Raw genomic sequence first — 14,735 nt, forward strand, 5'->3', positions numbered from 1 at the left:
TACTCAGAGTAAATGGCTTCCAATCATATTGCCCTAACAAGCATTTAAGTGTTACAATCATAATACATAACAAAATAGACTTCAGACCAAAATTAATCAAAAGAAATGGAGAAAGATATCTTATACTCATCAAAGAAAAAGCCACCAAGAATATGTCTCAGATCCAAGGGTACCCAGATCTGTAAAAGAAACATTACTAAAGCTTAAACCACAAATAGAATTCTACATATTGATGCTAGGAGTCTTCAACACTCCACTTTCTCCAATGGGCAGGTCATCCAGACAGAAACAGAGAAATATTGGAAACTGAACAGAGAAATAATAGTCCAAAGTACTAGGATGGAGATGAACCTAACACATATCTATAGAATATTTCATCAAAACAGAAAAAACATATCTCAGCACTTCATAAAACCTTGTCCAAAATTGCCTACATACTCGATCACAAAGCAAATCGCAACAGACAGAAGAAAATTGAAACAATCCCCTGTATCTTAATAAATTATCATGGATTAAAGTTGGATTACAACAACAGAAACAACAGAAAACCCACAATTTGATGGAAACTGAACAGCCCTTTACTGAATTAACACTGAGTCAAGGAAGGAATAAGAAAGAAATTAAAGACTTTCAAGAATTCAACGAAAACAGATGCACAATGTAACCAAACTTATGGAATACAATGAATGCAATGCTATGATGAAAATTCATAATACTAAGTGCCTACATGGAGATATTAGAGAATCCTCAGACCAGTAACTTAACAGCACACCTTAAAGATCTAGAACAAATAAGAAGTAGACACACACAAGAAAAGTAGACAGCAAGCTATAAACTGAGGACTAAAATCAGTAAAGTTGAAAGAGAACAACACAAAGAATCAATGAAAAATAGAGTTGGTTCTTTGAGAAAATCAACAAGACAGATGAACCTTTATCCAAACTAACTAAAAGACACAGAGAAAACATCAAAATTAATAAAATCAGGAACAAAAAGGGGGACATAAAAACAAACACTGGAGAAATCCAAATAATCATTGAGTCATACTTCAAAAACCTGTACTACACAAAATTGTGAATTCTAAAAGAAATGAATAATTTTCTTGATAGATATCCGTTCCCAAGGTTAAATCAAGATCAGATAAAAAATTTAGATAGACTTATACTCCTCAAGTAAATACAAGCAGTCATTAAAATTCTCACAACCAAAAACATCCCAGGGTCAGATGATTTCAGCACATAATTCTACCAGATCAAAGAAGAGATATTACCAATGATCCTCAAAATATTCCACAAAATAGAAAGAGATGGAACATTGCCCAGTTCATTTTATGAGGTTACAGTCTCTCTGATACCCAAACCACACAGAAACTCAGCACCACAAAAAGAGAATTACAGACCAATTTTCCTCATGAACACTGATGCAAAAGTATTGAATAAAATATTCACAAACAGAATCTAAGAATATATCAAAAAGATCATCCACTATGACCAAGTCAGCTTCATCCCAGGTATACAGGGATAGTTCAAAAATCTGTCAATGTAATCCATCATACAAACATACTAAATTAAAAACATGATTATTTCATTAGATACTGAAAAAGCTTTTTGACGAAATCCAACACTCCTGCAAGATGAAAGTCTTGGAAAGATCTGGGGTACTAGGGGACATAGCTAAACATAATAAGGGCAACATATAGCAAGCCTATATCCAACATTAAATTAAATGGATAGAAACTCCAATCAACCACAAAAATTATACCAGGGAACTCCTTCATCCAAGAAACACCTTAAGTGAAGTGGCTAGATAGAAGATTAACTAAAAAAAAAAAATAGCTCCCAAACATACAAGTGATAAACAGGATGAAAAAGAAACCAGGGAAACAAAACCCATCACAATAGGAACAAATAATAAAAAACATCTTGGTGTATCTAACTAAGGAAGAGAAAGACCTATATGACAAGAACTTCAAATCTTTGAAGAAAGAAATTGGAGAAGATATCAGAAAATGAAAAGATCTCCCATTTTCATAAATCAGTAAGATAAACATAGAAAAATGGCCATTGCATCAATAGCAATCTATACATTCAAACCTTTCCCCATTAAAATCTTAATGCAGAGCTCCATGGGAGCAGGAGTGGATCCAGACCAGGGACATTTATGGAAACAGGACTGAGCCAGGGGGCCTAGGCCTGAGCAGACCTGAGGCAGCAAACTCCACAGGAGCAAAATTGAGCCAGTGACCTGAGCTGGAGTGGGCCTAGGATGGTGAACTTCACGGGAGCAGGAGCAGATCCAGACCAGGGACATTTATGGAAACTGGATTGAGCCAGTGACCCAGACCAGAGCAGTCCTGAGACAGCAACCTCCACAGGAATAGGCACAGGGAAGCAACTGCTGAGGAAGTAGGCCAGAGCCAGAGACCTCTGAGGGAGTAGATAGGAACCAGAGACCTCTGCAGGTCTGGGCATGAGTCTGGGACCTCTGAGGAAGTAGGCCCGAGCCAGGACCTCTGGGGGTCTGCGTGCACCTGAGTCTGGGACCTATGAGGGAGTAGATCAGAGCCAAAGACCTTTGGAGGACGAATACCAAGCCAGGGACCTCCTTAAGAGTGGATCCAGACCAGGGACATTTACGGAAACATATCTAAGCCAGCAACCCAGGCCAGAAAAAACCTGAGACAGTGAACTACATAAGAATTGAGTAAACCCCGGGAGTGCTGATCAGCCTCCAGGAACACAGAGTGATCAACTGGGTGACTGGAACCATGGCACTGGGCACTGACTGCACCACGAGGAACAACCATCTGAGCCTTGGATGCACTGTCACCTGGAAGACTGATCACCAGAGTCACAGACAGTCCCAGCTATACCAATTAGAGGAAAAGATGGGTAGACAAGGTAAGAATACATGCAATGCCACAAAGAACACATGGCACCAGTAAAATCTAGTGACCTTACAACAGTAAGACTTGAACAACCAAATATAGATGAAGCAGAAAAAAAATGACCAAAAAAATAACTTTAGGAGAATGTTTGAGAATGTAGAGGAAATAAGAAAGTCCCTCAAAGAAATGGAGGAAAAAACCAAAATGGAAGACATCAACAAATTCTTTAAAGAAAACCAAGAAAGAGCAATCAAACATGAAACTATTCAAGACTTGAAAACTGCAAAAGAGATAATAAAGGAAACATAAGACAAAGGAATTATAGAAACAGAGATCATGAGAAAATGATCAGGAACCACAAATGCAAGCATAAATGGCAGAATACAAGAGATGGAAGAGAGAATCTCAAGTGCTGAAGATACAATAGAGGAAACAGACTCATCAGTCAAAGAAAGCATTAAATCTAACAAAAACTTAACACAAAATATGGGTCACCATAAAAAGACCAATGCTAAGAATAATAGGTATAGGAGAAGGAGAAGAAGTTTAACTCAAAAGCACAGAAATTATATTTAACAAGCCCATAGAAGAAAATTTTCCCAACCTAAAGAAAGATATGCCTATGAAGATACAAGAAACTTACAGAACACCAAATAGACTGGATTAAAAAAAAGACTTCTTACCACATAATAATCAAAACACTAAACATACAGAGTAAAGAAAGACTATTAAGAGCTGCAAAAAAAGGCCAAGTAACATATAAAGGCAGACCTATCAGAATTACACCTGACTTCTCCATGGAAACAATAAAAATCATAAGGTTCTAGTCAAGTGTTATGCAGACATTAAGAGACCACTGATGGCAGCCCACACTACTATACCCAACAAAAGTTCATAAGAAGGGTTTAGCATTTTAAAAAGTGTTTCTGGACAGTAAAGAATTACAGATACAGAATAGAACAGATTCAGACATAAAAAACCTCTAAATGGGTCACAGTGTTGGATAAATGTACATAGGCTTGGGAGAGAGAAGAAAAAGAGTAAAGAGAGTTATGAAAAAAGTAAATGGTTTTTTAAAAAATAAAACAAAGTCTTTAAAGAGACAGAGTACAGAAAGTCATGCTTGAAGAATTAAAGATAATAAAAATAAATATTAAACGTATAGAAAAAGTAATAGAGTAAAAAAGCCACATAAAGATGGAAAATACACAGAGACTCTGGATTACGTATATTATTGTATTATCTTTAAATTTTTTGACTGCAGAGAGATATTTGATTTTGGAGACAGCTAAGCTAAGCCAACATATATATTTCAAAGGTATCTTGAATTCAAAATTTGAGTCTAAGGATATGTTGCTTTGGAAAAGAAGTTCTTTTGTTTCCACAGAGGATGAGACTGTGGATTGCTTCCAGACTAATACAGTTTGATGGATCAAGACCCCCTGAAAGGTCACCTTGAATGCCTCTCAAAAATTACTTTGCCCAATAAACAGCAGGAAGCAGTTTGGAGAAACTATGCCCATATTCCCAAATATTATTTATAATTTTTTATATTAAAAAGGGGATATACTATAGAGATTTTCATTGGTATGGATTTTGGTTTACTGATACAAATTTAAGGTCAATTTTGTTATATGTATATTTCTACTCTTGATGAAGGTATGGTGTTTGTCCAGCTCATTTAAAAATGTAATGTATAATTAAGAAATATAGGTTAATAGATAACCATCTATAATAGTCAACCTTGTAGTCATGTTAGTTAGGTTTTATAGATATATAGAGATACATTTCAGTTAGATAGGTATTCTTCAAATCTTTCAGAAACCTTCAGAATATGGCATTTAAAATGTTTTAAGACCTTAAGACTTTTCACTACAATGAGACACATCTGCTCCTGGCAGCACCAATCTACTTCAAGAGGAAGATGGGCATTGAAGAGGTTCCTTATGGAGTTTGCTAGTCATTTGGGCAAGAAACTACTCTTGCCTGGACTGCTTGATGGTATGATAAGTGAACTAACTGTACATGTAGGACCCACAGAGAGATGACTACTGAATTTGGCTAAATGTGAGATGGTCCTTTGGGGTTCCTGCTACTTGAAAGAATCTGCCAGACATTCTACTGGACACTTAAGAAGTGACTGACAAACTGCCAATATAGGTGAACTGTCTTTGAATTTTCCTGTTTCATAGAAAAGTCTGCTGGATACTATGGACCAGTAGGCTGAAGATGGATGCACCAACTGTACAGAAGAACTTTGGGTAACTGTCCAGGCAGTGAGATGTCTCTGTCAATTTTTGAGTTTTGGAAGTTGCTTACAATGCACTTCCTGTTTACTTAGGTAATATTATATTATTCTGGAGTCTTTGATGGAGTTGAAGAATTTTATAGTTACAGTTTTTCTTAGTCATAATAAAAGATAAAACTGAATGAGCATGTGATCAAACCGGACTCTCTGAATGTGGCTGACAATGAGGATGGACTGAGAAACCAATGATAATGACACCGGATTTTGATTCTACTCCATGTACTGGCTTTTTGGGAGCCTAGTCTGTTTGGATGCACACCTCCCTATACCTGGATATAGGGGGGGCCTTGGACTTCCCACAGGGCAGGGCACCCTGACTTCTCTTAGGACTGGAGAGTGAGGGGGAGGAGGAGTGGGGAGAGTGGCAGGGAAATGGGAGGATGGGAGGAGGTGGAAATTTTTAATAAATAAATAAATTAATTAAAAAAGAAACATAAAAAACAAAAAATAAAATAGATATAAATATTGTAACTGTAATTCTTGCTTGATACCTGTTTTGTTATTTGTAATTTTACTATGTTAAAGTTAAAGCTTTCCTTTTCATTTAAACAGAAAAGAGGAGGTGATATGAGATTTCCCTCTGTATGCTGTGAATATTATTGGTTAATTAAGGAACTTCTTTGGGCCAATAGCAGAGCTATAGAGGAACAGAGGTAGGCAGGGGAAACTAAACAGAATGCTGGGAGAAAGGAGGTAAAGTCAGAGAGAAGCCATGGACCCGCCAGGGATAGACACTGGGAACTTTACCCAGTAAGACACAGCTACGTGGCAATATACAGATTAATAGAAATGTGTTAAATTAATATAAGTGTTAGCCATAAGATCTGTGTGATTATTTTGTGTCTAAGCTAGCCAGGCAGTTGGGAACCAACAGGCAGTTGGGAACCAACAAGTGGCCTTCCTCCAACAGATATCTGTATGGCGATTTCTCAGAAAATTAGGAAACAACCTTTCCCAATACCCAGCAATACCACTTTTGGGCATATATCCAAAGGATGCTCAATCATACCACAAGGACTTGTGCTCAACTATGATCATAGCAGCATTGTTTGTCATAGCCAGAACCTGGAAACAATATAAATGCCCCTTGACTGAAGAATAGATAAGGAAAATGTGGTACATTTACACAATGGAGTACTACATAGCAGGGAAAAATAACGACATTTTGAAATTTGCCGATAAATGGATGGAGCTAGAAAACATCTTATTGAGTGAGGTAATGCAGATCCAGAAAGACAATTTTCATATGTACTCATTCATAAGTGCTTTTTAAACATAAAACAAATAAAACCAGTCTATAATTCACAATCCCTAGAGAACTTAGACAACAATGAGGACCCTAAAAGAGAAATACATGGATCTAATCTACATGGGAAGTAGTAAAAGACAAGATCTCCTGAGTAAATTTGCAGCATAGGGACCATAGGAAAGGGTTGAAGGGCAGGGGAGGGGCAGAGAGGGGAGCAGAGAAAAATATATAGCTCAATAAAATCAATAAAAAAAATCCCAATGCAATTCTTTACAGCCCTTGAAAGAACAGTACTTCATATGGAAAAACAAAAAAAACCCAGGATAGCTAAAACAATCATGCACCATAAAAGAACTTCTAGAGGTTTTGCCATTCCTGATCTCAAACTCTACTACATAAGGCTATAGTAAAAAAAGCAGCATAGTATTGGCATAAAAACAGATAGGTGGATCAATGGAATCAAATTGAAGCTCCAGACATAATCCACCCTTATGGATACCTGATTTTCAACAAAGAAGCCAAAATAATACAGGAAAAAAGCAAATAGCAGATGGTGCTGTCATAATTGGATGTTCATATGTAGAAGTATGAAAAAAGATCACTATATATCATCCTGCACAAAACTCAAGTCCAAATGGATCAAAGACCTCAACATAAATCCAGATACAATGAAGAATAGAGAATAACCTTGAACCCTTTGGGAAAGGAAACAACTTCCTGAAGAACAGCAGTATAGGAGACACTAAACCCAAAATTAATAAGTAAGACCTCATAAAACTGAAAAGTTTATGTAAGGTAAAGGATACTGTCAATAGAATAAAACAGCAGTCTGCAGAATGGGAAAAGATCTTCACCATATCGACATCTGAAAGAGGGCTGATTTCCAAAATATATAAAGAACCCAAGAAACTAGACATCAAAAAAGCCAAATCATTCAATTTTAAAATGTGGTACAGATCTAAACACAGAATTCTCAAAAGAAGAACATCTAATGGCTGCAAAGCAATGAACAAGGTGCTCAATATCCCTAGCCATCAGGGAAATGCAAATAAAAATGACTCTGAGATTCCACCTTACACCTGTCAGAATGGCTAAGATCAAGAGCACTGAGGACAGCTTATGCTGGAGAGAACTTGGAGCAAAGGGAACACTCCTCCATTACTCATGGGAGTGCAAACTCATAAGGCCACTTTGGAAATCAATGAGGTAGTTTCTCCAAAAACTGAAAATCAGTCTACTACAAGACCCAGCTTTATTGCCCTTGGGGATATGCCCAGAGGATTCTCAATCATACAATAAGGATACTTGCTCAACTATGCTCATAGCAGCTTTATTCACAATACCCAGAACCTGGAAACAATCTAGATGTCCCTCAACCAAGGAATGGATAAAGAAAATGTGGTACATTTACACAATGGAGTATTATTCAGCTGTTAAAAACAACCAATGAAACTGTGAAATTTGAAGGCAAGTGGATGGAATTACAAAACAATCATCCTGAGTGAGATAACCCACACCCAGAAAGACAAACATGGTATGTACTCATTTATATTTGTAAGTTGATATTATCTGTACAGTAAATAATAATGCTGCAATTCACAGACACAGGGAGTCTAGATAACAATGAGGGCTCAAGGGATTTCCTGGATCTCCCTGTGTACCGCCTGCCTGTACTACGTAACAGTACTGTACTACTCCTGTATTGCACTACTCCTGTATTGTGGCGCCTGCACTACAGGACCATTCGTGAGCCGGGCAAGGGCCTGGAGATTTAAACACACAGATAGAGACACAGGTCATCCTTGAAACAGGAATGCCCCAAGAATGCCCCCTTTATTGTGTTCAGGAGCAGCTTATATAGGGATAACCATGCCCCAGCCAAACCCACCAGAAATCACTCCCCTACCATCAGGAATTCCTGAGGGTCTCATGCTCAGAGCAGCTGCAGGCTGTCTCAGAGCAGAGGAAAACAAGTTGTTTACAAGAAATTCAGGATCTGGGGGTTCACTGCTCCCAACATCCCTGGGAAGAGGAAAGGCAAGAGATTTCATGGGTGGTCTCAGGGTAGGTAGTGATGGGAACATGAAGGATCAGGTGGGGGCAGGGTGGGGGAAGAATAATGAAACAGTGGACTTCAGAGGGATTATTTCAAGGTCAGGTAAAAACCTGGTGCAAGGGGAACTTCCAGGAATGTACGAGGAAGACATCAGCTAAGACTCCTAGCAAAGAAGGGTATGTACTTTGAACTGGCCACCTCCAATGACCAGACAAGACTACCAGTGGAGGGACCCAGCCACATAACCTGCCTGCTGACCTAAGGGATATGCTGGTGTAAGGGTGATGCAGATTATGGGAGTGGCCAATCAGGACTGGTTCAGCCTGAGACCCATACCAGCAGAATGAGAGTGAGCCATCCCTGAACTGCTTGGAACACCATGACCCAGAGACTGGATGACCCAGAAACCTAGGATAGAACTAAACATGACTGGAGCAAATTAAAGTCAATGTGCTGATGCCTAACGGTATTCTCCTATACTCATAGATCAGTGCCTAATCCGATAGTCATTAGAGAGGCCTCATCCAGCAACTGGCGAGAACAGATGCAGAGACTCACAGTCAAAGTTTACCCTGGGCTTGGGAAATCCCACTGAAGAGATGAAGGAAGGAATATAGCAGCCAGAGAGGTCAAGGACATCACAAGAAAACCCACAGAATCAACTAACCTGGGCTCATAGGAGCTCACAGACACTGAACCAACAATCAGGGAACCTGCATGGAATGGACCTATGCCCTCTGCATATGTGTGACAGTTATATAGCTTGGTTTTCTTGTGGGACTTCTAACAGTGGAAGCAGGGGCTATCTCTGACTCTATTGTTGGCTTTTGGGGCCCCTATTCCTCAAATTGAGTTGCCTTTCCCAGTCTTAATACATAGTGAGTTGTCTTACAATGATTAATCTTATTGCAACTTGTTATGCCATGTTTTGACAATGCCCATGGGAGGAATGTCCTCTTTTCAATAGAAGTAGAGAAAGAGTTCATGGAGGAGGGAAGACAGAGGGGAGACAAGGGAAAGGTAACTGTAGCTGGGATGTAAAGCAAACCAACCAACAAATAAATAAGACATTGTGGACATTCAACATTTGGTTGGAAAGAGATCCCTAAACCCCTGTCCTCCATTCTTCTCCATTCCTATTATTTTCCAATAATGAATTCCTCTGCTAATTCCATCAAAACCTTTCTTACGAAAGCTACAAATTTATAGACTGAGCCATGTACATTCTATTCTCTCAGGTGAAGGTAATACCTGACTCAAACTCTCACTATGTTCCCCTCTGTATTCTCTCCTCTAAGAACTCACCTCCCATGTGTCACAGAGATTCACCGGGTCCACCAGCAGATTTCCATGTTCATCTCTTGGAAATAGCTTAGCTCCAGGCTGGAATAGAATCATCCATTTTAAAGACTTTACCACAGTCATGTTACCACATTTGGTCACACTGCCAAGTCTCTCAAAGTCTGGGTCATGAAACCTTCCCAAATAAGTAGGACATTATTTTAGATACTTTGCAATTGGAGTGACAAAGGACGAAACTTTAAAGATTGGCATCCCCTAATCTTTTATATTTTCCTTATACTTAAATAGTGCTTTTCTTCAAAGTCCTAATGGTGTTTTGCATTACTTTTGTTATTATTTCAGTCCCTATATTTTCTTATAGGAAAAATGCCTCTATCTTTTTGGTGAATCTAGTAACTATATGAACTTGGTCTCTGGCAATAACGGACTATGATGTGAGCAAAACAGTTCCTTATCACAGTGGACAGATGATTGTGTAAGAATATGCACAATTAAACTGGGCCATCAGTCAGACTCTCTTTTCAGGATTAATGTGAGTTAGAAAGCCAGAGTAACTCTCAAGTTTTACCAGTCATGAATTTTGAATTGCCATGAGACTGTATCTTCTGCCAATAGCAAATGACAGCCCCCAACTAAATAGACAAGATGTAGAGATAAGGAATGGAGAAAATATCTCTGATGCTGATGCTATTCATACCTTTAAATGTAGTCATGGTTCAGATGTACCAGTTATGTAACGTAATAGCCTCTATTGCACAAACTAGCTTAAGTTTTCCACATAGCAAGAAATCTGCATAACACTGTTATTAATGGCTAAATGCCATCTACAAAACCCCACCACCATGAAATATCAAGACAAATAATCTCCAATCGCCAAATCTCCAAGGGCAGGTAGTATGAGAACCAGATGCACTAGTTGGCTTTCTGCTGCTATTATAAATGGCATGACTCAAAACAGCTGGGGAGGAAAGGGTTTATTTAATGTCTTACATGTCCAGACCACAGTCCATTATTGAGGGTAGGGACTCAAGCAGAAACTGAAGTAGGAAACATGGAGGGATGCTGCTCCAGGGTTCACTCCCTTCCTCATTCATCAGCTAGCTTCCTTCCATAGGCCAGGTCCACCTGCAGAGGGATGGCACTTTCCACAGTGGGGTCGGCCATCTCACATCAATCCATAGTCAAGACACTTTCTCAAAGACATGACCTCAGGCAAATCTGTTCTGAGCAATTCCTCAACTGAGACTCCCTCAGATGACTTTGGGCCCTGTCAAGTTGACAGCTAAAACTAACCAGGACACCAACACAGACCGAGTACCAGCAGATCTGCCTTCAAAGTGCAGTTATGAAAGATGTTGGAACCTCATTGTGAAGCATATGTGTGGCAGTTTTATTAATCTCCATGTAATCTGCATGTAAACACCTTCAAAAGACCAAGGGGAACTGAGGAGATGGCCTAGTGGGAAAAGCATTGGACTTGAAAACCTAAGGACCTGAATTTGACCTTCAGAACTCATGTAAAACAGCAAACAGGAAACAAAATTTAAAGCCAGATGTGGTTTTACATGTTTGCAGTCCTAGGACTGGGAAGGTGGAGACAGGGAGATTCCTGGGACTAATTGTCCAGTCAGTCTAGACTATTCAGAATTATAGGCCAGTGAAAGACTTTATATCAAATAAATTGTGGATGGCATCTAAAGAACAACACCAGCAGCTGTTTTCTGTCCTTCATATGAATAAGCACACACATGCATGTGCAACCACACACATGTCTACTTTCATATATGTGAACACACATGCACACATACACACCAAAAAAGATACAAACTTACAGGGACAAAAATTGTAACTATGCCTCGAATATGTTTTTGGGGATTTTCCCCCAAGTTTCTAGTACAGAGGACCACTATTTTATTATTATTATTATTATTATTATATTTTTATTTTTTGAGAGAGGGTTTCTTTGTAGTTTTGGAGCCTGTCCTGGAACCAGCTCTTATAAATCAGGCTTGCTATGAACTCACAGATATCCATCCACCTGTTTCTGCTTCCTGAGTGCTGGGATTAAAGACGTGTGTCACCAACGCCTGGCTTAAATTATTTTCTTTCACAATCAGGCAACACTGTTTCAAGGCTCAAAAAATAAAGTGAATTTGAGAATTATTGTTTAGGATTTTCATCAGAATAATCCATACATTCACCCAAGGATATAAATCATAAATTGTCACATAACTGTTAGTTATATGGGCACTACTAGTGAAATAATTGTAAGCACAGTGATTGCTCACCTGCAAAGCCATTGGGAAATGAATAATATACAGATCGACATAGTCCAATTGAGCTTTCTTCAGTGATGCCTCTAAGCAAGATCGAACCAATTCTGGTCGATGGAAAGTGCTCCAAAGCTGCCAAAGTTAAAAAATGAAACTTTAAACTCAGAGTTCATTCACTTTTCCTCGATTACTTTATTTAACAAGGAAACATTTTCCTACAGCTGGAAACACACTCCCTGCTTTTCTTTATCTTCATTGTTTTTTTTTTTTTTTACATACAAACTCCATTGTAAGTATAGTCCAGTGCCTACCACTGAGCTATGTAACGTGAACATCATTGCATGCTTGGCTATTACCAGTTTATCTACTGAACAAGGAATGGAATATTTAAAGAGAAAGAGTAATTTTCTTTAATAATAATGCTGAGTTTACAAAATAACACTCAGGATTGGTCTAAATCACTCATCCCTTCAAGCACACAGGCAGAATTAGTACTCATTCAATATACATAACTGTAGGTTGTAGGAAAACCCTTTTGGGGCATGTTAGTGTGCACTGAACTTAACGGGATGTACTTTAGCTATGCCTTTTCTGAACAAAACTCCTGAAAAGATACTTTGTCTGCAGAGTCTGCAGGTTCAGAGTCTAATTATCTTATCTTCGACTAGCCCTCTGGAACAGTCATTGCTGGTGCACCTCTGTGACAGAACTAAGATACTGTAGCAATGAATTAAAATAGTTGAGACTATATTAACTTATTTGATTACTAGCTTCCACGATTTCAAAATCTAAGAATGTCACCAATAGCATGTGCAACCTAAAAAACAATTCCCCTCATCTTATTCTACCTGCCTTCCTGGTGTACTGACCAATGTATTTTAAATGTGTAAAAAAAAACCTTCATGAAACTGCTACCATGTTGGGGAATAGAATTTGAGGTAGGTTAAATCTGTGTTGCTAAGTAATGACTGCTCAAAAATAAACTCTTATTTGCTTTAATATTAGGTTCTTAAAACCCTATATTCTGATTATAATAGACTTTCATATATTATCCTTCTGTGTGAAATCTGACCCCATAAAACTTTGTTTACTAGCCTGGGACAAAGGTTTCTACCTGCCCAAGAAATGTTTCTGGCAAGATGTGTTCTCTTTCTGCTCCTCCTCAGCAATAAAGCTTAGTGTGTTCAAGGGCATTGTGAAATAGCCCCTATTGTCCATGACTTTCTGTCCTCTGAGCGTATTGGTGATCGTGAAGAGAAATGTTCTGACTTTCATTGTTGGTCTCCCTGATTTACTTGGAATAAAAACTCCTCAGAATATCAGTAAAGACACTCCAGAGCAGCATAACCTACAGTCCCCTGGTTCTGTTGAATTGCAAATTCTACTTCAATTCTTCAGTAGTGGTCTTTGCTGAGGCATGGTCAAGCTCTATCTGATTCTACATTTCATGGTGAACCACACTGCTTTGACTTGAGATTCAGAATAGTATCCTTACATAAATTTTAACTCCGTAGTGAGAACAAAGACATATTTATCTTTTTTATTCTAGCTTTACTACATGAATGTGTGAAAACATATATATCTATCAATAAGTAATGATGTATGAAACAGGTATTGATCCAAACACATATTGTCTCCTCAGCTCAGCCACATTAAAAAGGTTCATAAGCATCTCATGTACAAAATACCTTTGATGTATAGAATATATCTTCTCTCTTCACAGTGCCATCTGCAATCTTGCTTCGAATGGCTTGTCCTGCTTCCTCTTCTATTCCATACAAATAAGCAGAATCAAAATGCCGGAAACCAGCATCTATAGCTATTTTAGTAGCCTTGATAAGTTCATTCTTAGGAACCTAAAAGAGCAAGCAGAAAAGTATCTGTATAATGAAAGACATTTCATACAAAAACAATGGCTTTCTAGTGAATCAACTTCTCCTTCTTGAAGTTGCTCTCTATGTTTGGTGGTAAGTCAATTCCAATTTTCCTGGATCTCTTACAATCAGGACGAGTGGTGGATGTCCCCCAAATGTGTTCAGTCCAGAGCAATCAGTGGATCACTGTACTGGAAATTCTGAAAAACATATCTCCAAACTCAGCGATTTGATCAAAGGACTCAGAGGCCTGATTGAGGCAGTATAGAAAGACAGGAAAACTTACAGGGATGGGATACAGGAAGAAAATGGAGCCTCTCTCTTGGAGTCTGGTTGAAGCCTCTTACCAGCTAAGTATCAAGAATTCCAGCACAGTTACTGATGTGTGCTGTAATGGCTATAATATTATAGCATTTCTTTCATATTCAGATTTCATTTTTTTGTATTAAATGGCAATAAACTTGATTTAAGTTCTGGCATGTCTATGCCTTGGAGACATTTCCCCAAATATTTCTGGGCATCTCAAACAAGATTGTTAGTTTTCTGTATGGTAAAGATGTCCAGTTTCATGGATCCCCATGACCTAGTATCCCTTTGTCAATTGTGATCCTGCCTTGTGACCTTCAGAAACGACTCCATGAAGTCGTTTAGATATCGTTTAGTCATTTGAAGATAATAGCTCCACTTAAATGGTATATATGGCTAGTATAAAAAAGATGTGGCATTACCCTGAATAGTGCACAACCACACTTGGGTGTATCTTATTCTTGCTCTTAATATTCCATG

The 14,735-nt window shown here is 38.4% G+C and overlaps 2 protein-coding genes across 3 annotated transcripts in view; one reads left to right on the plus strand and one right to left on the minus strand.

Annotated features, from left to right (window-relative positions):
* LOC119816160 (aldo-keto reductase family 1 member C15-like) overlaps positions 1–14,735 on the plus strand; it is a 181,264-nt gene that overhangs the window by 84,963 nt on the left and 81,566 nt on the right. The window lies entirely within an intron of this gene.
* LOC119816157 (3-alpha-hydroxysteroid dehydrogenase-like) overlaps positions 1–14,735 on the minus strand; it is a 28,326-nt gene that overhangs the window by 10,199 nt on the left and 3,392 nt on the right. Inside the window, exons 2-4 of one of the 2 annotated variants that reach the window (XM_038332504.2) lie at positions 13,764–13,931; positions 12,091–12,207; positions 9,806–9,883 (exon numbers count right to left, since the gene is read on the minus strand). In XM_038332504.2, coding sequence (XP_038188432.1) covers positions 9,806–9,883; positions 12,091–12,207; positions 13,764–13,931 — 363 coding nt within the window. The remainder of the gene's footprint in view (positions 1–9,805; positions 9,884–12,090; positions 12,208–13,763; positions 13,932–14,735) is intronic. The other variant, XM_038332505.2, reaches the window with a different exon arrangement.

This window comes from Arvicola amphibius, chromosome 6, assembly GCF_903992535.2.
Source record: "Arvicola amphibius chromosome 6, mArvAmp1.2, whole genome shotgun sequence".
NCBI classification, from domain to species: Eukaryota; Metazoa; Chordata; class Mammalia; order Rodentia; family Cricetidae; genus Arvicola; species Arvicola amphibius.